The sequence below is a fragment of the Cyprinodon tularosa genome, unplaced genomic scaffold, assembly GCF_016077235.1.
Source record: "Cyprinodon tularosa strain WSP-4 unplaced genomic scaffold, ASM1607723v1 ctg385, whole genome shotgun sequence".
Lineage (NCBI taxonomy): Eukaryota > Metazoa > Chordata > Actinopteri > Cyprinodontiformes > Cyprinodontidae > Cyprinodon > Cyprinodon tularosa.
This window is the reverse complement of record NW_024039102.1, coordinates 716,736-739,003: the sequence shown is the minus strand read 5'-3', so window position 1 is coordinate 739,003 and position 22,268 is coordinate 716,736. Positions and strand designations below refer to the sequence as shown.

The following is a 22,268-nucleotide window of genomic DNA, read 5'->3' as shown; positions in this document are numbered from 1 at the left end:
TTCGAGTAAATTCTGGATGCTACCCACTCAGGACACTTGGAATACATTGGACGAGCAGTATGGAGGAATATTGACACGTTTTTTGTGGACTTTTATGGACCTTTCTACCTCGGGCGCTGGGCACCTCCATTATTTGAATGTCAGCAGACAGCAAGAAGCCTCCCAGATCTCCAGATGCATTTGAGATATCAAAAAAGTACTCCACAGTGTTGTTCAGTATGGGGGTGAGTAGAAAATGAAGGCTAATCATGTTTTGGGTGTACTATTCCTTTAAGTTTGCTGCTCTCTGATTGGATCACAGCTCTCTACAGTGGTGTGGCATTAACAGGATGAAGAACATTAGCAGCATTTAAAACATCTGCAGCTTCTGCAAAACAAAAACCATCTAAAACGTTCCGGAAATCTGGTTGAATAAAAGCTGTACCTGGTCCGGTTGAAATGATGTTCAACAGATACTGGAGAGATGGACTTCTACCTGGAGGCGTTTCATAGCAACCATGCACCAATTTATAATCCAATTGTTCCAACCAATCCCAGTTTAGACCAGTTTACAATAAACACTTTGCTGAAATAATGCCAATAACTCTGTCACAAATGGCTCTGAATCTGATTCTACTGTAGCCTAAACCTATAAGTGTCAGTTTGCCAGAAAGAGGCAACAACAGCTTCCAAGATATTTTAGTGAATCAGTGAACTCACCGAATCAGTCTTGAACTCGGTCTAAACAAATCAAACCAGTACAGAACCATCCAACACTGCAAAAAAGATTATCTAAACACTAAATAAAAACCATTGGATGAAAATAGATCCTCAAAACAATTTAGATTATCTGTCCATGCAGAGACAACATAAGATTTCTGGAATTAAGACTATATTTTAAGGTTAAGCACTAAGAATAAGGAATTAAATCTATGAACATTATAATCTTACGCCTCCAAATCTAATCTTGTTGGGGATGTTTTTTTGTTTTTTTTACATTGTAAGAAACAAATCTTTGGCAGAGTGAGAAAAGGGACAAAACGGAAAAAAAAAATACTCAGCTATGTAATCCAGTTTAAGGAGATCGATGATAATTCACTCAGTCGGAACTTCATTTTGTCTTTGCAAAGATGAGAACTAGACCAGTCATGAGCTATGAGAACAGCAACTTTTAAACAGAGCGTGCACGAGGAGAAACGGGCTTGTGCATGCTCTTGCACGCGTTTAATAGGCTTTACCTCTTAGGAGTGGGTACAAGGTCATGTATATGTACTTTTTTTTTAAGTAAAGAGGGTGGGTCTTTTAAAAAAAATTGCGAAAATCCTCCACTATACCTTTAAGAAACCAGATACAGACTTTCTAATGGACAGCCGTCTCTCCGATCGATCTCAGTCCAATCGCCATCTATCTGATCAAAAACTATCTGATTGACATCTTTCAATCTGATGGACATATATTTGAAATAAAGACTAAATAGAATATTTGGTCCAATCACTGAGCAGCAGACAGTGTCTCTCTAAAGCAAAACTCTGGTTTAATGTGAATAAATAAAGTTCTGGTGCCGAAGGTGATCCCATTGGAACTCAGACCATCTCCCTCTGACCCACCCAGGGTGCCGGAGACTCCCTCGGGGTGAGCATAGCGGGAGGAAAGGGCAGCCCTCTAGGGGACATCCCCATCTTCATCGCCATGATTCAAGCCAACGGCGTGGCAGCGAAGACGCAACGGCTGAAGGTGAGCCATTGCTGGTCTAGTTGCTCCCCTGCTTATCACCCAATTAAGAAACTGGACACATCCCAGAGCTGTGGCCATGCCATGCTGAGACGTCACCTTTCACCCTCCAGTGCAAAGGTCACTGAATTTGAGGAAGAGCTCTGATTCAGCAGATTGGACCAAACCATTGCAGCCTGTGTTTCTGGACTGGTTCTTCAGTAGTGGGTTGGTTCTGGCCTTGTTCTCACATGGTGGAGTCTGTCAGTCGGTCAACAGAGAAGCTCCAAGGATCGGATGGAGAAGTTGAAGTTCAGCTCTGTTGAGGAAGGTCCAGGAATGAGATCCACAGAGCAGCATCACCAGTGAGTCCAGAGAACTGGGTCGGATAGTACAGAACGGAGCTCCTGTCTGTACTCTCCACAGATGTTCCTGTACTCTCTTCCAGCTTCTTGCTTGTTGGGTTCCATGCATGTCTAGTGGTCTGCTGCTTTCATCCTGTTGATCTGGGGAGTTTTTCAACTGCCTGGATCTTTGGTTCTGGGTAAAGTGGTAGAACCTGGGCCTTAATTCTTCATGCTGGAAGCCAGTTCCTGTCATCATGCCATCTTAGAGCTCAGCTGTACGCTCCTTAGAGGGCTTATCCTCCATAATGGGCCTCTCAGGTTCTGGGTTCCTTCTAGTCCGTCCTCCTGATGGACTCCAAAGGCTTTGCTGTCTCCTTCCGATACTGGCTCTTCCTCCTCTTCCCTCCTCCTCAGGTCTGGTCTGTGGATGTTGGACCAGGAGTTTCTGTCAGTACTTGGACTTTCTGTTATCTCTATTGAATTCTCCTTTGGTGTGGGTCCAGCAGAGTCCATCTTTGATTGAAGGTGTTACTTTGGGAGAAACAAAAGCAGCTGTTTGATTGTACTTCTGGTTATTCTTGATCTTTATGAGAACAAGTTCCGCCGCACCATTACCCTTATCTCAGCCAACTGCTGGGTCCCGTTTTCCACCTAAGAAGCTGAACCATTGGTCCATGGTGTGTCTTTCTGTGCCAGTCCATGGATCAGATTTGTTCTAAGAAACCTGTTTGTCTGCAGGTTTTATGTGGGTTCCTGCTCGCCTGCTTTGATTAAACGATGTGACTTAGCTCTTCCAAAGTTTCTCCTTATGGGTTGGTTATTTTGGACTTGGTGTTTCTCTGCAGGTGGGAGACAGAATCGTCAGCATTGGCGGTCAGTCGGTGGACGGTCTGTCCCACAGTGAGGTGGTAACCATGCTGAAGAACAGCTACGGGAACATCAGTCTGCAGGTAAAGAACAGAGTTCATCCTGGTCTAACCTCAGCAGGGAGCCAAGGAACCTCTGGAACCTCTGATGAAACGTAGAGGAACCTCTAATGGAATGCAGAGGATCCTCTGATTGAACGCTGAGGAACTTGTGATGAAATGGCGAGAAATTATGGAGTGAATTTGGTTCTGTTATTTTTGCAAGCAGAGAACATGAATCTCGTACTCGTACTCGTCGTCTTCCGCTTTATCCAGAACCGGCTCGCGGGGGCAGCAGACTAAGCAGAGACACCCAGGCTTCCCTCTCCGCAGACACCTCCTCCAGCTCTGTTGGGGGAAGCCCTAGGCGCTCCCAGGCCAGCCGAGAGACATAGTCTCTCTAGCATGTCCTGGGTCGTCCCCTGGGCCTCCTCCCAGTGGGACGTGCCTGGAACACCTCCCGAGGGAGGCGTCCAGGGGGCATCCAAAGAAGATGTCCGAGCCACCTCAACTGACTCCTCTCGATGTGGAGGAGAACCGGCTCTACTCTGAGCCTCTGCCGAATGACCGAGCTCCTCACCCTATCTCTAAGGGAGAGCCCAGCCACCCTGCGGAGAAAGCTCATTTCAGCAGCTTGTATCCGGGATCTCTTTCTTTCGATCATGATCCAGATTTCATGACCATAGGTGAGGGTAGGAACATAGACCGAACGGTAAATTGAGAGCTTTGCCTTTTCGCTCAGCTCTCTCTTCACCACGACAGACCGGTGCAGCGTCCGCATTATTGCAGCAGCCGCACTGATCCGTCTATCGATCTCCCGCTCCATTCTTCCCTCGCTTGTGAACAGGATACTTGAACTCCTCCACTTGAGGCAGGGACTCTCCTCCAACCTGAAGGGGACAAGCCACCTTTTTCCGGTCGAGAACCATGGCCTCGGACTTGGAAGAGCTGATTCTCATCCCGGCCACTTCACACTAGGCTGCGAATCGCCCCAGCACACGTTGTAGGTCTTGGCAGGAGGGAGCCAGCAGAACTACGTCATCCGCAAAAAGCAGGGACGAGATCCACTGGTCCACAAACCAGACCCCCTCCGATCCTTGGCTGCGCCTAGAAATCCTATCCATAAAAGTTATGAACAGGACCGGTGACAGCGGGGCAGCCCTGTCGGAGTCCAACATGCACTGGGAACAGGTCCGACTCAATGCCGGCAATGCAAACCAGACTCCTGCTCCGCTTGTACAGAGAATGGATGGCCCCTAATAAAGGGCCCCCGACTCCATACTCCACCCCCCAGCACCCCCCACAGGGCAGCACGAGAGACACGGTCGAATGCCTTCTCCAAGTCCACAAAACACATGTGGACTGGTTGGGCAAACTCCCAAGAACCCTCAAGCACCCTCCTGAGGGTGTAGAGCTAGTCCACTGTTCCACGTCCAGGACGAAAACCAAACTGCTCCTCATGCAGCCGAGGTTCGACAATCAGCCGGACTCTCCTCTCCAGCACCCTGGGATAGGCCTTTCCGGGGAGGCTGAGGAGTGTGATTCCCCGATAGTTGGAACACACCCTCCGATCCCCCTTCTTATGGAGGAGAAACACCACCCCAGTCTGCCAATCCAGGGGGACTGTCCCCGACCTCCACGCAATGTTGAAGAGACATGTTAACCATGACAACCCGACAATATCCAGAGATTTAAGATATTCAGGACGGATCTTGTCCACCCCCAAGCCTTGCCACCTGGGTGATGAACAAATCCAGCCCCAAGCACCCCGTCTCTTCTTCCCCCACGGAAGGCGTGTCTGTCGGGTTGAGGAGATCCTCAAAGTATTCCTTCCACCGCCCGACAATATCCTCCTTCAAGGTCAGCAGCTCCCCACTCCCACTGAAAACAGTGTTAGCGAAGCACTGCTTTCCCCTCCGGAGGCGCCGGACGGTTTGCCAGAATCGCTTTTAGGCCAACCGATAGTCTTTTTCCATGGCCTCTCCGAACTCCTCCCAGGCCCGAGATTTTGCCTCTGCAACCGCCCGGGCCGCGACACGCTTGGCCTCATGGTACCTGCTTGCTGCTTCAGGAGTCCCACAAGCCAACCAAACTTGATAGGACTCCTTCTTCAGCTTGACAGCATCCCTTACTACCGGTGTTCACATCCGGGTTCGGGGATTGCCACCACGACAGGCACCGCAAACCTTACGGCCAGAGCTATGGGCAGCCGCATCGACAATAGAGGCAGAGAACACAGCCCATTCGGACTCCATGTCTCCAACCTCCCTCGGGACCTGAGAGAAGCTTTCCCGGAGGTGGGAGTTGAACACGTCCCTGACCGAGGGTTCCACCAGACGTTCCCAGCAGACCCTCACTACACGTTTGGGCCTGCCGAGTCTTTCAGGCTTCCTCCTCTTCCAGCGTATCCAGCTCATCACCAGGTGGTGGTCGGTGGAGAGCTCCGCCCCTCTCTTCACCCGAGTGTCCAAGACACGAAGCCGAAGATCAGAAGATACGACTACAAAGTCGATCATCGACCTTCGGCCTAGGGTGTCCTGGTGCCAGGTGCACCGATGGACATCCTTATGCCCGAACATGGTGTTCATTATGGACAATCTGTGACTTGCACAGAAGTCCAATAATGAGACACCACTCGGGTTCAGAGCTGGGAGCCCGTTCCTCCCGATCACGCCCCTCCAGGTGTCACTGTCGTTTCCCATGTGGGCATTGAAGTCTCCCAGCAGAATGATGGAATCCTTGGGAGGGGCGCTTTCTAACACCCTCCCCAAGGATGTTAAGAAGGCCTGGTACTCTGTACTGCCGTTCGGCCCATAGGCCGAAACAACTGTCAGAGTCCTCCCTTCGAAGGGATGTGACCTTCTCATCTACCGGGGTGAACTCCAACACGAGACGGCTGAGCTGGGGGGAGACAAGCAGCCCCACCCCCGACCTCCGCCTCTCCCCGCGGGTCACTCCAGAGTAGAAGAGAGTCCAGCCTCTCTCAAGGAGCTGGGTTCCAGAGCCCAACTATTTCTAGCCGGTATCGCTCCCCCTTCCGCACAAGCTCGGGCTCTTTCCCTGCCAGTGAGGTGACATTCCACGTCCCCAGAGGCAGTTTAAGCGCCCGCGGATCAGGTCGCCGAGGTCTCCGCCTCTGGCTGCCGCCCAATCCTCTATGCACAGGTCCCTCATGGTTCCCCCTGAAGTTGGTGGGCCCACTGGGGGATGGCCTTGCGTCGCTCCTTCGGGCTGGGCCCGGCCGGGTCCCGCAAGGAAGAGCCTGACCACCAGGCTCTCGCCGACGAACATGAATCTAAATTTCGAAACATAATTTTGTAAATTAAAATAAAAAAAAATGCAATTCACTATTTAAACTTTGAAAAAAGTTTCAGTCAAAAGGCATCGATATTTTGGGAAAATACAATTTGAGGAAAAAATATTGGAAATAATTATATCTGACAAACTTCTAATGAAGCAACGCAGTTGGTCTAAAGAACAGCTCATCTTCCTGTCAGTGAATGGAGGATGATTAGGTTCTGTCAGTCTGAGCCCAATAATGGACCTGTGTGTAGGACCATGGACCATTCATTTAGGCGTCGCTATGGTGATGATCAGTGTACAATGTAGCTGATCAGCAGTTCGTGGCTGGAGCCCAAAAAAGAACCGGTCAGTTCAGTTCTCCTGTCAAAACTGAGGGATTCTTTTAATGTTTAGATGTTGTACATCCCATTTCTAGCTGTTTAACACAAAGACAACATTTTATCCAGTTAAAGTTTCATCTTGGTTCCTAATTGGTTCCGGTTCACCTATCTGAGTAAACTGTCTGAGGAGACCCCATCAGATCTCAGGTGTCAGATGAGCAGGTTCTGCTTCTGGCTGTTTTCCAGGTGGTGGCGGACACAAACATCAGCGCCATCGCTTCGCAGGTGGAGAGTTTGACTGGCAGCTCCAGTTTGTTGGCCAGCACCGACCCGCAGAACCCAGTAGACCCAGAGTAAGACCAGATACACATAAACAAAGAAGCTGCTGGAAATCTCCTGGGCCTCGGCCTGACCTCTGAACTCTCTCCCCAGAGGTCCACGGCCCCGCAGCATCACTCTGGAGAAAGGTTCTGAGGGACTCGGGTTCAGCATCGTTGGCGGCTTTGGCAGTCCCCATGGAGACCTTCCCATCTACGTGAAAACCGTCTTTAGCAAGGTCAGAACCGCCAGTCCATAAATCCATCCATCAGTTATGTGTTCATCCATCCATCCATGGTTCTCCTTAGATAGAAAACTTAAAACCAATCACACTGTATAATCTGGTTGAGCTGCTTCTTTAAAGTGCCTTGAGATGACGTGATGTGAATCGGCGCTATATAAATGAACTGAATTGAATGAAATCATCCATCCTTCCATCCTGATCTTGCTGTTTCTTTTTTTCAGGGAGCTGCTGCAGTGGACGGACGCCTGAAACGTGGCGATCAGATCTTATCTGTAAACGGAGAGAGTCTTCAGGGAGTGACTCATGAGCAGGCGGTGACCATTTTGAAGAGACAGAAAGGATCCGTCACACTGGACATTCTGTCCTAACAAGCACACCTGGACACACATGGAGGACACCTGTTACTCTGAGCTTCCCAACATGCAAAAAATACCCCTACTGGTCCCACAGTTGTCCTCTGTCTCTAAGAAGGCCATGTCCTCCCGCTTTACCTCCACCTGACTCCGCCCATCTCTCAGACTGGTGTCTCACCTTCTGCAGAGTCCCTCATAAGCTTATATGAGATTCTCCTCTTTTCAAAGCTAGATCTCTCATGGAATCACAGCTCATCAAAAAATATTCAGGATACCAACAAATTCAACAATCTATTGTTTGGTTTTCTGCCACCTAGTGGTCACTCTGATTATAGCAGCCCCACTGGGCTTCCTGCTCTGTCTTCCCAGTCTCTGAGGCTCATCCACCGGTTCTAATGGCTGTAAACCGAAACCACGGAACAATCTGGTTGGATGATGTCATCCTGTCAATAAGCTGTTCATCCGGTGCTGATCACCAGATGTTAAACGCCAGACAGGAAACACCAACGGCTCTGATGCTAATAAGAAAAAAGGGACGCTTAATTCCTTAGGTCACTTTTCTACTGAGGGTTTATGTCCAGAACATTCCCAGGGAGGGGGAGGGGGGGTATCACGGCATGCTAAGAACTGATGACACGTCATGGTGATGCATGCAGAAGCTTTAGCAGAAGCCTGGCTGCAAAACTAGGCAACAATGATGTCACACTAGGTCACAAAAAGAAAGTACAGAGAAGCCAAGAAAAAATTATTCTGGTTCTGTGGTTCAGAAAGTAGAACATTGTTTAAGTTTTAAAGAAACTGCAGTTCCTGTTATGCATGAATTTTATCCAGAGATTCTGGCTCAAACTCGACCCAAACAGAACTAGTCCCTGTTTCATAACACCGGTGCTGCTAATATAAACCGCTGTAGCTTAAACCAGCAGTCTAAGCTTTTCTTTTTCATTTTGAGCAGAAATTGTCTGGGATCAGTCTGAAGATTTGGGTCTATTTTCACAGCTAAAGAAATAATTTTGATTTAAAAGTTCAGTTTGTCTTAAAAACACCATCTAAAAGTCTCCAGTTTAGTCTCTTAAATCAGTTCACTTTCTTTTTCACAAGCCTGTAGTTTCTGTTGCACAGAAAGAGCCATCCCTAGTTTTTTCCATCAATGTAAAAATGTGCCATCTTTTGATAAAATTATTTTTTTAATTTAATACATGCAGATTTAATACATATATAGACTTTCTATAAGAGTTAATGCTCGCTGTCTCCATAGAGACAGCTCTCAGGATGTTGTTGGTATTTCCGTCGCCTTGACAACAGAAACAATGTCTTCCTCATGATATTTATCATGAATGGGTTAAAATTTAGTCTAGATATAAAAGCTACAGATTGACATTCTTTGTGTTCCTCGAATAACAAAAAAAGAAACTGGCTGTTTGTGTTTCATATTAAAATCATTCTGTTGAAAAGATCCTGCAAACCAGATTTTTTGTAGCATGCCTGTAAATCTGGGTGTTTTCCATCAGTTTCCTATTTATAATTTTGTTCAGAAGGATACTTCCAAAAAATTTTGCTTCTGCTAAAAGGAGTTGCTCAAAATACCCTAAATATTTTCCCTAAAACACATTGTTTTCAGGAAAATCTGTGAGTTTTCAAGAAAATATTCATTCAGGTTTTCCTGAAAAAATCCAGGAGGTTTTCCTGAAAAAAATCCAGGAGGTTTTCCTGAAAAAAATCCAGGAGGTTTTCCTGAAAAAATCCAGGAGGTTTTCCTGAAAAAAATCCAGGAGGTTTTCCTGAAAAAAATCCAGGAGGTTTTCCTGAAAAAATCCAGGAGGTTTTCCTAAAAAAAAAAACAAATCCAGGAGGTTTTCCTGAAAAAAACAAATCCAGGAGGTTTTCCCGAAAACCTCCAGGAGGTTTTCCTAGAAACTATTAACTAATTATTTCAAGGTCACAGTAAAATGTAGATAAATCATTAATTTCATACTAAACTGTTAAACTGTTGTTGAACCTCCTCACTTCCTTTAAACATGATTCACAAATGATTCAGCTCCTCAAATTAATGATCTCAATAGATTACATTTCTTAGCATTTCTTAGGCCAATGTTTTTAAATTCGAAACACATTGAAAAAAACACCAACTAAAACAGATGATTGAAGTAAAGACTTATATAACTATTCTCTGGAAATTGTAAGTTATAAAGAGTTCGTCTTTAACTTCTTTTCAAAAATTCAATATGTTAGCTTTAATGCTGCTGATGGTCGTTTTCCTTCAAAATATCTCAAGTCTTAAACATGTGGCTAAAATGTTCCTCTTAAAGTAAAACCAAAATGTTTCTCTGGAACAAAAAACAAGTTATGTCGTTTCTTTGGTTTGCTGCTGCTCATAAATGTAGGTTTTGTGTGCAAATGAGCTAACATGCTGGTTTTATCCCCTTTATTGAAACTAGACTAACAAAACTATCAGCCTGATGTCATTAGCTCACTAGGTTGGTTAGGTTTAAATGTTTAGTTGAAAATAAGTTCAGTTTTGCAGTTTAACATGATTTAATCTGTATTCAAACACCGTCTATGGCATAAAGATTGGTAATTAGGCTCATTTTAACAAAACATTTAAAATGAACTTGTTTAATATTTCGTATAATGTGACCTGCTGTTAGCTAGCAAATTAGCCAATCTGCTCAAATGCTGTCAACCGAAACATTTTACTGTTAATACGTCCGAATCTCTTAAATGTTAAATGTGAATTAACACGTTTAGGAAGACGTGTGAAAACTCTGAATGATTTCTTTATTTTTATTTGAAGAGCTAAGCTAGCTTGTTGTTAGCATTAGCTGCTAATGAGGTGTTTGTCTTTAAAGGGAAAAAGTCTGCAAACATCAGCCATGTACACATATTCAATGTCTTAATTTTTTGTAGATGAAATGTAATTTATTGTTGATTTCACATGAATTGATCTGTATTTTTTAGAGGTTTGTGTTGCAGCTTTGTGCCACATCCTGTCAGAACCCTAAATGGGTCCAGTTTTGATATGTGTCTTTGTCATGTTGTCAAATGCTCCTGGAAATGATTTTAATTTAATGTGAGAAGGATGGAATGGTGATTATTGAACCGTTAATAAAGACAAATAAACAGACTTTACTTTCTGTGGGGAATTTTTCTTGGGAACAAACATGAATCACCACAGAGTAGGTTTGATTTTGTGATTTTATGTAAGTGAATATCAAATACAAGTTTTCTATTAACTGACAATCCATTCAAAAATATTTTATTTAAGCTCATTTTACATTTGAACAAAGGAACAAAAACTTGTTTTTCTAGAAAAAAAGGATTCTACAGTGCAGTTGGTATGAAAGCAAGCAGTTTGCAGAGGAGAAAGACCACTGTTCTGGTTCTGACAGAGGAAGCAGGCGTAGAGATGTGTGCCATAGAAAGGCTGGGTTAGAATAAATTAAATTCCAGATTAAGCTCTCGATTATCAATCTGTCATTTAAAAAAAATCAAGCAATCTTTAGCTGCAGTCGCAATAAATATTTCTAACATGCCGTTTCTGTTCATTTTAGATTCCATTTATTATGTTAATATAAAATAGTTCTTCAGTATTCCGACTTTTATTAGAATGATCAAATTAAATACCTAAAAATATTAAAAAGAGATGTTTGTATTAAAAAGTTTTACTCCGTGAAAACATTGCCTAATTATTTAGAAGTAATGAGCAAGGGTTTGTTTAGCCTGGTCTGGACTTTGACTAGGACCTTTTTTAACCCTGATCTCTCATCAGTGTCAATTAGCAGCTTGTAGATTGGCTCAAGTCATTTAAATGAAGCTTAAGGCCTGCTGAGCTTCTCCTAACACCTGAATCTGAGTGTGGAACCTCCTCTGACAGAAGATCAGTCACCAGCAACACATTGACAACAACGTTGATAAGTTTCAGTGTAGACAAGTTTGAACTTCCTTAACAAAGAGTGGCAGACATATTGGATTCTGTAATCAGGGTTCTCTACATTCTCAATGTGGATCTTAGAAATTCATTTCTGTTATAAATTAAAAGCATCATTAAGCATTCTAACAAATATGCATATATTGCTGTTTGTTTCTGTTTTTAAGCTCTACAGCTCATGAGCATGCTGTTCTGAACCAGGAACCCGGGTCACAGGAAGATGAGCAGAAGTTCTGAAGTGTTCTTAATGTTCCATCATTTAACTTCCTCATAAATCACATTCAGCTCCAGTTCTTCAGATGCTTTCCCTCCTGAGGCTGTTTCCTGTGGACTCTTGAGGTCAATCATTTACAGCGGGTCGTGGGTCCAGTGATCAGCAAGGAGAGCTGAGGCAGCAGCTGGTTATAAAGATAACTGATTAATCAGGAAAGGAGGAGTCTGAGAGGAAACACAAGGGAAACTATAAAACTAAGGAGCTCCCTGCGTTACCAGGTTCTGGTCTCTACATCAGAGCCGGGATATTACACGATCACGTAATACAACAGGAAGATTCAACACTGATTTATTTAAAGAAAGCTGGAGCTCCGAGCCGCCAGGATCTCTGCTGGACGTTCACATGGACGTAGATTTATCGTCAGGGTCGTCGTAGATGTTGCTGCCTTCCCTGGGACTGAATGACAAACAGAGTTTATAAATGAAGCTGCACTATTCTGAGCTCACACAGGTTATATGAAAAGATTTTAGAACTGATCGAGCAGTTTCTGAATGCTGGAGAAGATTCAGCTGCTCTCACTAATCACCATCATCATCATCTATAACCAGAAAACCTGAAAAATTATTCAAACCATGAAAAGATCATCTTCATTTTTTTGTATTTCAAAAAGGATATATTTATCAATATTTGTTATAATAATGACTTTTATAATCCATTATTATTTTTACTTGTTTAATCTATACAGATTCCCTCACTGTGCAGGATTTCTCAATTAACAGAGGTATAAAGAGTAATTTGAGAAGCTGACAAAAAAAAAACAGCCTTTAGAGTCAAGTTTCTTTAATTTAAGAATGTTATATGCAGGTGACTGTCAAGTGTCATAAACAAAAACAAAAAAGATCACATTCTGACTGGAAATGTTTTCCAACAGTCAACATCTGAGCTGGATGATGGGTTACTTTTAGAAAATGCACACAAATGACAGGGTGAGTATTTTAATATCAGGTAATCTATGAAGGGAACTTCGCTAACCTTAGTTTAGAAAATATATAGAGTTAAAATGGTAAATCCAGCGTTTTGTTTCTGTTCACCAATCCATTCATTTCATCAGCTCTTCTGCAAGTGTGCAGAAATACAGAAATACTTCTGGCATCTCAATTGGTCACTTTAGGAAACAGTTGTTATCAACTGTCTAGGAAACAGTTATCATTTCCATCTATAAACAAAGTTTATAGATTATTGTATAGTATTGTATGTATTTTGATTTATGAAGCTGTTACTTATTATGAAGGGACGTATTTCCTTTAATATTAAAATTCCTTTCATCAGTTATATTTTGCTAAATTTTGTTTGAAAATGATTATTATTTAGCAGAGAATTTTTCATTGAACTCATTGATTGGACTTTTGCTGTCACTGCGCCCTCTGCTGGACCGGCAGTGTAAGTCCATGCTCAGAACATCTGGAAAAGCAGCTTCCTAAACTTCTTGCTCAATGAGCGACACGTGATAGCTTTGTTATCTCTGTTGCTCTTATCGGGCTCTTTAAAATCATAGAATATTTATACACCTCCAGTAAAATATTAAGATAAAACAGCAAAAAGGCTTACAGGAATCAATTTTTGTAGTCCGTTTGAAACGAGCTTACCGGACATAAATGAGCTAATTAGATGTGGATGATAAACAGAGGAAGAGGAAATTTTCTTTTTTACATTTTCTTTGTTACAGGCAGACTGGGTCCCCACAGAGAGCTTTTAAACCACTGGGTGAAGTCCTGGACTGCTGGGTCTTCAGGCTCCTGCTCTTAAACTTTTCTCCAGACTTCTTCTTCTTTGATAAATCACCAAATTAATCTTCACTTATTGTTACAAGCTTGTTTTTACTCTACTGTTTTGTGCATCGATGCTCTGATCGAGGCCCGATCCAATGCGCCGATCAGTGTGCTATTAATATGTAATCTTATTCAGCTGATTCTAGATTAGCTGAGGAACCTGGTTTAAACGCCCCTCTGAACATCTGTTACTTATCTGTGTCTTTAACCTTTTCCTCTAGTTGCTGCTGTTTTGTTAAAAAGGAGTGGGTCTGGTTGAGTCTACCATGAGACCAGAGTCAGTTTAGTTCCTACCTGAGATCGTCCAGGCTCCTCTGATAGATGTTGTCTTTCCCAGAGTCAACGCTGGCCCTCGGCCTGCAGACATAAAAATCCAAGCACATATCTGAGCAGGATTTATCACCTTGAAATTGGATTTAGCCAAATCATATAAACACCATAAACTAATCCTAGCTGCACAAAGGAGCGTTATCACAGATCCTTCCTTCCAGCAAGTGTTAGACTTTAGAACCATCACTGCTCCCAGCAAAATCAAAAGGGTTCCACCTCCATGCTGATAACTTACAAAAGCTTTTCCTTTTTTCTGTGTATGGTTGATTTTTTTTGCACACAGTTTGAGTTGGATTATTCTATTGTATTCTAGTTTTTACAAAAAAAATTTGATTGACATAAAAATATTTTCATTTACACTATTTAAAAAGTTTTTAAATTAAATAAAACATGCTGCATATTTAGTCTCTTCACATCCAAACATCAGGGTTTCAGGTAATAAACCTATAATCTGATGAAGCAAAAATCATTAAAAAAAAAGTGTAATTATAATCCGCAGCGGCTTCAGTTCTCCATCTAATAGGCAGTGAAAGAGTCAGGACTCGATCATGGATCCTTGTCCAAGGGTCCATCATTAAAAAAAAAAAACGCCTGTAAAGAACTGAAGCAAAATAGCATATGATTCAGTCACGTTTCTGTGGAGCTGATGAATTACTGAGGAAGATCTCTTTATCTGTGCGTTTTTCATGGTCATATTTTATTGTTTTACTGTGTTCTTATTGTTTATTGCTTTTAGCTTTTGAAGCACTTTGGTCAATCTACTGAGTCATGACGCAATATAAATAAAGATTGCTTGGCTGAGAAGCGATTGGTCCTGATCCAGCTTATGTAGGAAGTTGCCCAGGGTGACATAACAGATGGGGAAGGAGGGGCAGGGGGTTCCAGATATAAAGATATTATTATTCTAAAAAATGTTGCCTTAGCAAGGGTTTGCTTTCCTGATCCAATGAAACATGTTCAAATTTTCTGCAGTATATTTCCAGGCTACATGACCTTAGATTAAGGCCAGTTTCCAGATGTTTCACCTTCCAATACTTTCTAAGATAACATCCATATTGTTTGACTTTTTGACATATTTGGTGTCAGATGTACATGAATAAGATGTGGTCTAAAAGGAGATTTAATCACGTCTCAGAAGAAAGTCCAATTAGGTGATGCCAAAGCGGCTTGTTCCTGTTAGGGCTGACTAAACATGCAGAGCTATGATCTAGAGCTGCTGTCCAGGTTCTTCAACAGTAAAATCACTGTGAGAACCAGCAAAGATGAGGTCCCTGTTGAAAAAACGTCTGAAATCCTACCCCATATTTATCCAAAGATATCACTAAAGAGTTCTAAAAGAAGGCCCTTGGATCTGTTAAACGCCAAATATCCAGAAGAGTGGCAGCGGTTCCTCAAGATTGGTGAGGAAGAACTAGAAACCAGGATCTACATTTGGTTCATCTGCAAGTATCTGCAGCTACAATAATGCCCAGCATGAAACAGAAGATCCACAGAAACTATCCAAGGACAACTAGCTGAATATTCAAGAGTGGCCTAGTCAAAGCTCAGTCCTTGTTGTGGGATTAAAATAGCAGATCCCAGAGCCTTATAGCAGAGGAGAAGCTGAGGAGCAGTGCCAGATGTTCTCAGATCCTCCTTTACTGAGCAGGTTCTCACAGATCAAGTTAACTTAAAATGACTAATGACTTCATTTTTAATCGAATGGTATTTGTTAAAAAGTGTTAAAATTTTAATGTGTTTTAAATTGTTTTCAAAGAGATAGATAACAATTACATTCAAAAACTACTGAAAGAGTGAAGCCTAAAATCTAGGATCAAAGAGACAAAAAGGAAGCAGGAACACAAAGCAGGAAGTTATGGCTTTACATGAGGTTCTGTATCAGGTTCTTAAGCTAGAGCTGTTCTCTGCCTGACGGTGTCCAGGTTTTCTTTGTTAGGACGAGCCATTCCCTACCTGTCCACGTCCAGTTTATTTCACTTAGAACAAACTGTCCTTATCCTCTGCCCAGGTTTTCATGCTAGAACGATTCATTCTCTACCTCATGTTGTCCATGTACCTGTTGAAGGCTTCGGGGTCCTCATATTTATTGTTCTCCGATTGCCCGCTGCCTCTCCTGCAAATAAACACAATTGGATTCATTAGGATCTCATGTTTACCTAAAGTCCTGTTTGAAGGATAGAACAAGATGTTCTCCTTCAGAGAATTTATAGGTTCCCTTAGTTGGATCAACTGTTCTTTACCTAATACTGTTCTCTGAGTTAGAACGAGCTGTTTTCTATCTGGCGCTGTGGGTTTCTATGAGTTAAAAAAGCTGTTCTTTTTTGTGGGTTCTCTAAGTTAAAATGCATAATTCATTTCCTGATACTGTCTGAGTTCTTTAAGGTAGAACAAACTGTTCTCCTCCAAACGCTATGTAAGATCGGTGAGTAAGAATGAGCTGAATGAGCTCTACATGATTCTCTCTGAGTTAGAACAAGTCGTTTTCTTATTGACTCTGACTCGGTTCTCGGAGTATGATCTCAGTTGTTGCCAAAGTTCTAAATGTTAGAACGAGTCATTCCCTACCTGATGCTTTCAGGGTTCTCTATGTTAGTACGAGTCGTTTTTGTACCGGATGCTTTCAAGGTTCTCTATGTTAGAACGAGTCGTTCTCTACCTGATGCTTTCAAGGTTCTCTATGTTAGAACGAGTCATTCTCTACCTGATGCTTTCAGGGTTCTCTATGTTAGTACGAGTCGTTTTTTTACCGGATGCTTTCAAGGTTCTCTATGTTAGAACATGTCGTTCTCTAGCTCATGCTTTCAGGATTCTCTATGTTAGTACGAGTCATTTTTTTACCGGATGCTTTCAGGGTTCTCTATGTTAGAACGAGTCATTTTTTTACCGGATGCTTTCAGAGTTCTCTATGTTAGAAAGAGTCATTCTCTACCTGATGCTTTCAGGGTCCTCTATGTACGTACAAGTTGTTTTTACCGGTTGCTTTCAGGGTTCTCTATGTTAGAACATGTTGTTCTCTAGCTCATGCTTTCAGAGTTCTCTATGTTAGAAAGAGTCATTCCCTACCTGATGCTTTCAGGGTTCTCTATGTTAGTACGAGTCGTTTTTGTACCGGATGCTTTCAGGGTTCTCTATGTTAGAACGAGTCATTCTCTACCTGATGCTTTCAAGGTTCTCTATGTTAGAACGAGTCATTCTCTACCTGATGCTTTCAGGGTTCTCTATGTTAGTACGAGTCGTTTTTTTACCGGATGCTTTCAAGGTTCTCTATGTTAGAACATGTCGTTCTCTAGCTCATGCTTTCAGGATTCTCTATGTTAGTACGAGTCATTTTTTTACCGGATGCTTTCAGGGTTCTCTATGTTAGAACATGTTATTCTCTAGCTCATGCTTTCAGAGTTCTCTATGTTAGAAAGAGTAATTCTCTACCTGATGCTTTCAGGGTTCTCTATGTTAGAACGAGTCATTTTTTTACCGGATGCTTTCAGAGTTCTCTATGTTAGAAAGAGTCATTCTCTACCTGATGCTTTCAGGGTCCTCTATGTACGTACAAGTTGTTTTTACCGGTTGCTTTCAGGGTTCTCTATGTTAGAACATGTTGTTCTCTAGCTCATGCTTTCAGAGTTCTCTATGTTAGAAAGAGTCATTCTCTACCTGATGCTTTCAGGGTTCTCTATGTACGTACAAGTTGTTTTTACCCGTTGCTTTCAGGGTTCTCTATGTTAGAACATGTTGTTCTCTACCTGATGCTTTCAGAGTTATCTATGTTAGAACGAGTCATTCTCTACCTGATGCTTTCAGGGTTCTCTATGTTAGTACGAGTCATTCTTTACCAGATGTTGTCTGGGTTCCCACTGAAAGTACGAGTCATTCTTTACTAGATGCTTTCAGGGTTCCCAATGATAGTACTAGTCATTCTCTACCTGATGCTTTCAGGGTTCTCTATGTAAGTACAAGTCGTTTTTTTACCGGTTGCTTTCAGGGTTCTCTATGTTAGTACGAGTCATTCTTTACCAGATGCTGTCTGGGTTCCCAATGATAGTACGAGTCATTCTTTACCAGATGCTGTCTGGGTTCCCAATGATAGTACGAGTCATTCTTTACCAGATGCTGTCTGGGTTCTCTGTTAGAACGAGTCATCTTTTAACAGGTGCTTTTAGGGTTCTCTATGTTAGAACGAGCCATTCGTATGAGTCATTTTCTACTCGATGCTGTATGGGTTCTCTAAGTTAGAACTAGTCATTCATTACCTGATGCTCTCAGGGTTCCCTATTTTAGAACAAGCCATTCATACAAGTCATTTTCTGATGTGTGGGTTCTACATGTTAGAACAAGTCGTTCTCTAACTGACACTGACTGGATTCTCAATGTTAGAATGAGCTGGTCTCTACCTGATGCTTTCCAGGCTCGTGCTGTAGGGGTTCTGGTCTGTGTTTCTCCTGCACAGAAACACTTATCAGCACCTCTCCTTTACATTAAAAATATTTTTTAGATTTACAGATGATCTGTTCCATCAGTGGAATCGACCAATCAGCAGAGGATTTTAGCTTTATCAGGATGTTTGTATTGTAGAGTCAAAGGTGGGGAAGACAAACCTGACTGGTGCTTTGGGATTCTCACACCAGACCTTTTTCACCAGGAAGGCCATGAAGGTGAGGACGAGGAATCCGCAGACAGCGACGATCCCAGTCAGCCACTGGGGCAGCGCCCGCTCAAAGTGGGTGGACGGAGCTGCACAGAGGTCAGATGTCATTGAAAAAGTTTTATCAGAATTGATCGGACTCTAACTGGGCCACCAATCAAACCCGACCCGTAGAAGCTGCTGAGAGTTTCTTTGAACCAACTCTCTTAAACGGTACCTCCTTTTCATTGTGAGCTGATTTTTTTTTTGTTTCCTTCCAGCAATGGCAGCATGTCTTCAAAATAACCGTAGCAGGGCCGGTTCACATGCTGTTCCTCAGGCTGTGGTGGTCCTCAGCTTCTGAGCTCAGCATACAGACTAAGCAGCAACAACCTGACATTCATGTGACTCAGGACTGGATTCTGGTGAAATGTTTGGATCTCTGGATGTCGCCAGAACCGGTTCTGCTGGATAAAATCCAGCTCTAACAAAAAAAACTAATAATCCAAAACTGCAGAATTTGGTAGGTCAGCAGATCTGTCGGATTCTTTTTCTGGACTTTGGTTAGTTTTTTTCTTTTGGTTCTGCTCCATTAGGTATATGAAGTTTGACCATTACTTATTAAGGTAGGAGAAACTTAAAAACATATGATCTGGTGTCATATCAACACAGAACCAGAAGGTCATAAATAAATGTATAAATGCAATTCCTCATCTGGCTCAAAAGCTTTAGTACTTCAGCAAACAAAGACCAGTAATCCCTTTAACGATGGCCGAACCCTGCAGCTCCTGTTGCAAGGGGCACAGGCGAGAAAAGCAACTTACTTATCGAAACATTCAAAGAGAATTACAACAATATTAAAATTCAAATAAAATTTGTATCTATTTTTTGTTTTATTTATTTTTTTATCTGATAATGCAGAGATCTGCTGCAGCTTAACTCCTAAAGGTATTTCCAATCACTTTAATGCATTTTAAAGAATTATCTTTCTGCTTTAACATAGAGAATCAACAGATCAATGTAAACAGATGAACATTTCCAACATGGATGGATAAAGATTTAAGGTAGTAGGATTTTTTTCCTTGTAAATAAAAGCCTCGAGGATCATTTACAGCACATTGGTTATATGACCAGTCAGCAGAAAGAAAAGCTGCTTCCTGCAGCAAAGTTCTACACAAACAAAAACTTTGAGGTTTCTCTGCTTATTTTACCTCACATCAAGCAGATTTATTACTTTACTTCACACCAACAGTCCAGTTTTACCCAGAAATCTGGATAATTTTTTGAGATTTGAGGTAAACTTTGCCAGGTTTACGAAGACCAGAAACACCAGTTGTAATCTTTTGCAGCATTTCCTCAGAAAGCCTCATAGGTTCTGCAGGTTAATCGGACCGTACCTGTCTGAGCCGTCACGGCTCCAACCAACAGCAGCAAACAGGACGTCAGCTCGAACACGCTTCCCATCTCGGAGTCTGGAAAACAATTAGCTTAGTCTCTGAGTGTGTCAGGTGTTCCTGCTGGACCTTCAGATAGTTTCTGTTAATCTGTAACTAAGGCTGTTATCTGCTCTGGTGCCTGAGCCCAAACCCAGCTTTTTCCTAAGAATCAAACCAAGCTTCTCTCCAGAAAAAAGTGTCCCAGGACGATGTTTTTTTTTTTTTTTTTTTTTTTCTGCAGAAAAAATGAAACTGCAGGTTTGACAGAAAACTGGGGATCCTCTATGCCTGGGATGCTATTGGGTTCCTCGTGAAAAAAAACTCAGTGTCATTGTCAAGGTAACCATATCACACTATAAAGGCATCATCATGTTTACAGAGACTGAACCCGGAAGCAAGCCTGATTTAGTATCAGAAGGAATGGAAAAAACTAGTGTCCAGATCCTGGAATTAACCAAAACCAGTTACATCTGAGTTGTTAAAAGCATATCTCCAAACTGGGAATCAGGTTCTTGTTTTTATTATAATATTTCATATAAGTAAAAAAATACGACTTGCTCTTTAAAGAAGCTCCTTTTTCTGTGTTAAAGGACCATATGCATGTAGCTACAACATAGGGAGGATCACATTGGAACCACATGGGGAACACTCACGGATTTACCGTTTCATTTCCAAATTCTCCTGAGTGGTTCATGACTTTACACGAGTGAATAAAGTGAATGTGATTGGTTGTTTATCAAGAGGACGGGATTGCTGTGGCAGAAGGTTTGCAAGCAAGTTACATTGTGACCGTTTTTTTTTTTTTTTTGCGAAGCCCAGTGCTAACCAGTCAGCAACTTAGTGCTAGTAGGTTCCCAACGGGAAATTACATTGGGACCAAGTAGCACATAGCAACAACACTGTCAAGGAACGCTATGGACATTGAAAACATGCAAGAGAGTTTTGTGTCGGAGGTCGTGGATGAGTCTCCTCCGTCATACATTTTTTTATTTAGAGGAGGAAAGCGGGGATGAAGATGTTGTGTAAGAGGACGCCAGGGCGGCAGAAGCTTGGTTTGGTGTAGAAGGCTTCCAGCCGTACATGTCTGAGCCCTTGCCTCGCAGCGCTGCCAGTTCTGTTAGCTCTACGCCTGCTGAAGACACAGACGTCCATCCCCGTGAACACTGGGATGGAACTCAATGGGAAAGTAAATTATTCTTATTTTGACCATTGCGTTTATTAGCTGCGGCATATGGATCAAGATTGAGATTGAGAGATGACCGTTGATATATGATTGGCCGAATTTAGGTGTAAAAGCTGACGTATAACTAACTGGCCTGCATAAAATAAAGGAAAAACCCCACAGATTTTAAGACTGGATTTTTTTTTAAATAGAAATTTTCTAAATTTTGGGACAATATGGTCTGATAAAGAGTGCGTTTATATACAGGTTTAAGTCAGAATGATTTGATCTTTAAATATGTTTTCCCTACGACTTTAAAGTGATTGACCCTCTCAGAATCCAAAAACAGGATTTTGGATTTTAAACCATATTCATTAAATCCACTTATTCTCCAGTAATTTTGAGCAAACCTTATAGTCAGTAATGGAGTTTTCATCCTATCAGAATAATTTTAGCCTGTTGCTAGGCAGAAAAAGGAATGCAGAGGCACAGATCAAGATGCACTGTGTTAATGCCAGTAAAATCAGCCAACCAATTAATTCTCACCAAGCTGCGCCTCGATAGACCGGCTGGACCAAGCTGGTTCGAATCTGATTGATTATCATTTGAACCACGTGTAAAACTGATGGTTTGGAGTTTGGTGTGTTTCTGTCTTTAGCTGTTATTTATTTTCTGGATCTAAGCAGTTCCTTAGGATGAGAGTATATTGTCACATGAGCTTCCAGAACATCGTCTCATTTTTTGACTGCTGCTTTTATTCAGTTCTTCAGATATTTCTTTATTGCACACAAGAAAATAAGGTTGTTTATCACTATTCTGAAGAGATTTAATACGGTGAAATAACTATCAGGAAGGAAACAGAAACTTTACATTTCTGCTTGGACTTGCTGAAAACAGGGAATCTGCTCACTGAGAAGATGGCCCTGGGCCTGAAAGAGGTTAAACTGATTGTGGAAGACTGTATGCCTCGATAATCTGATGTGATCTAACTGCTCAGAATGGAGGACCAAAAAACCCCATGTCAGCCTCAGTGCTGTGGAGAGATGCTGCTGATCGGAGGTAAAGTCAGACAAGAGGAAGAAATCCCTTATGTGCACATGCACAGTGCGTAAGTTCGCAGCTCTGCCTCAACAGCAGGATACGCTCACAGTGTTTCATGTATGGTGGCTCTGATGCTCACAAGGCCTCTGCCTCCTTCTTTGCGCTCAGTGTATAATGTGTGTATAGTACTGTAGCTGTGCAGGATGAGTAGCTTACATGTTTTAACTTCAGTGG

At 42.3% G+C, this 22,268-nt stretch overlaps 2 protein-coding genes across 6 annotated transcripts in view; one reads left to right on the top strand and one right to left on the bottom strand.

Moving 5' to 3' along the window:
* The window catches only part of patj (PATJ crumbs cell polarity complex component), an 81,665-nt gene extending 71,060 nt beyond the window's left edge, over nucleotides 1–10,605 (top strand). Inside the window, exons 43-48 of one of the 5 annotated variants that reach the window (XR_005281830.1) lie at nucleotides 1,591–1,713; nucleotides 2,882–2,986; nucleotides 6,811–6,917; nucleotides 6,997–7,120; nucleotides 7,348–9,133; nucleotides 9,205–10,605. Coding sequence is in view for 1 of the 5 variants with exons in the window: in XM_038297297.1 (XP_038153225.1) it covers nucleotides 1,591–1,713; nucleotides 2,882–2,986; nucleotides 6,811–6,917; nucleotides 6,997–7,120; nucleotides 7,348–7,494 (606 nt within the window). In the remaining 4 variants the exon portion in view is untranslated. Of the gene's footprint in view, nucleotides 1–1,590; nucleotides 1,714–2,881; nucleotides 2,987–6,810; nucleotides 6,918–6,996; nucleotides 7,121–7,347 lie in introns of all 5 variants that reach the window. The other 4 variants (XR_005281829.1, XR_005281828.1, XR_005281827.1 and 1 more) reach the window with 4 other exon arrangements.
* Nucleotides 10,606–10,653: 48 nt separating this feature from the next.
* Nucleotides 10,654–19,949, bottom strand: pdzk1ip1 (PDZK1 interacting protein 1). Its single transcript, XM_038297298.1, has 6 exons — nucleotides 19,793–19,949; nucleotides 18,370–18,505; nucleotides 18,166–18,213; nucleotides 15,834–15,890; nucleotides 13,742–13,804; nucleotides 10,654–12,074 (listed from the first exon to the last, which is right to left on the bottom strand). The coding sequence occupies exons 1-6, from the start codon at nucleotides 19,857–19,859 to the stop codon at nucleotides 12,017–12,019; spliced, it is 429 nt and encodes a 142-aa protein (XP_038153226.1). The 5' UTR covers nucleotides 19,860–19,949; the 3' UTR covers nucleotides 10,654–12,016.
* Nucleotides 19,950–22,268: the final 2,319 nt, after the last annotated feature.

Excerpts from the sequence above, each read along its gene's own strand:
- pdzk1ip1 (XM_038297298.1), bottom strand. The coding sequence starts at position 19,859 with ATGGGAAGCGTGTTCGAGCTGACGTCCTGTTTGCTGCTGTTGGTTGGA. Across the intron at positions 18,214-18,369 it reads AATCCCAAAGCACCAGTCAG|GAGAAACACAGACCAGAACC; the intron begins GTTTGTCTTCCC and ends GTTTCTGTGCAG. Across the intron at positions 15,891-18,165 it reads ACGAGCCTGGAAAGCATCAG|GAGAGGCAGCGGGCAATCGG; the intron begins GTAGAGACCAGC and ends GTTTATTTGCAG.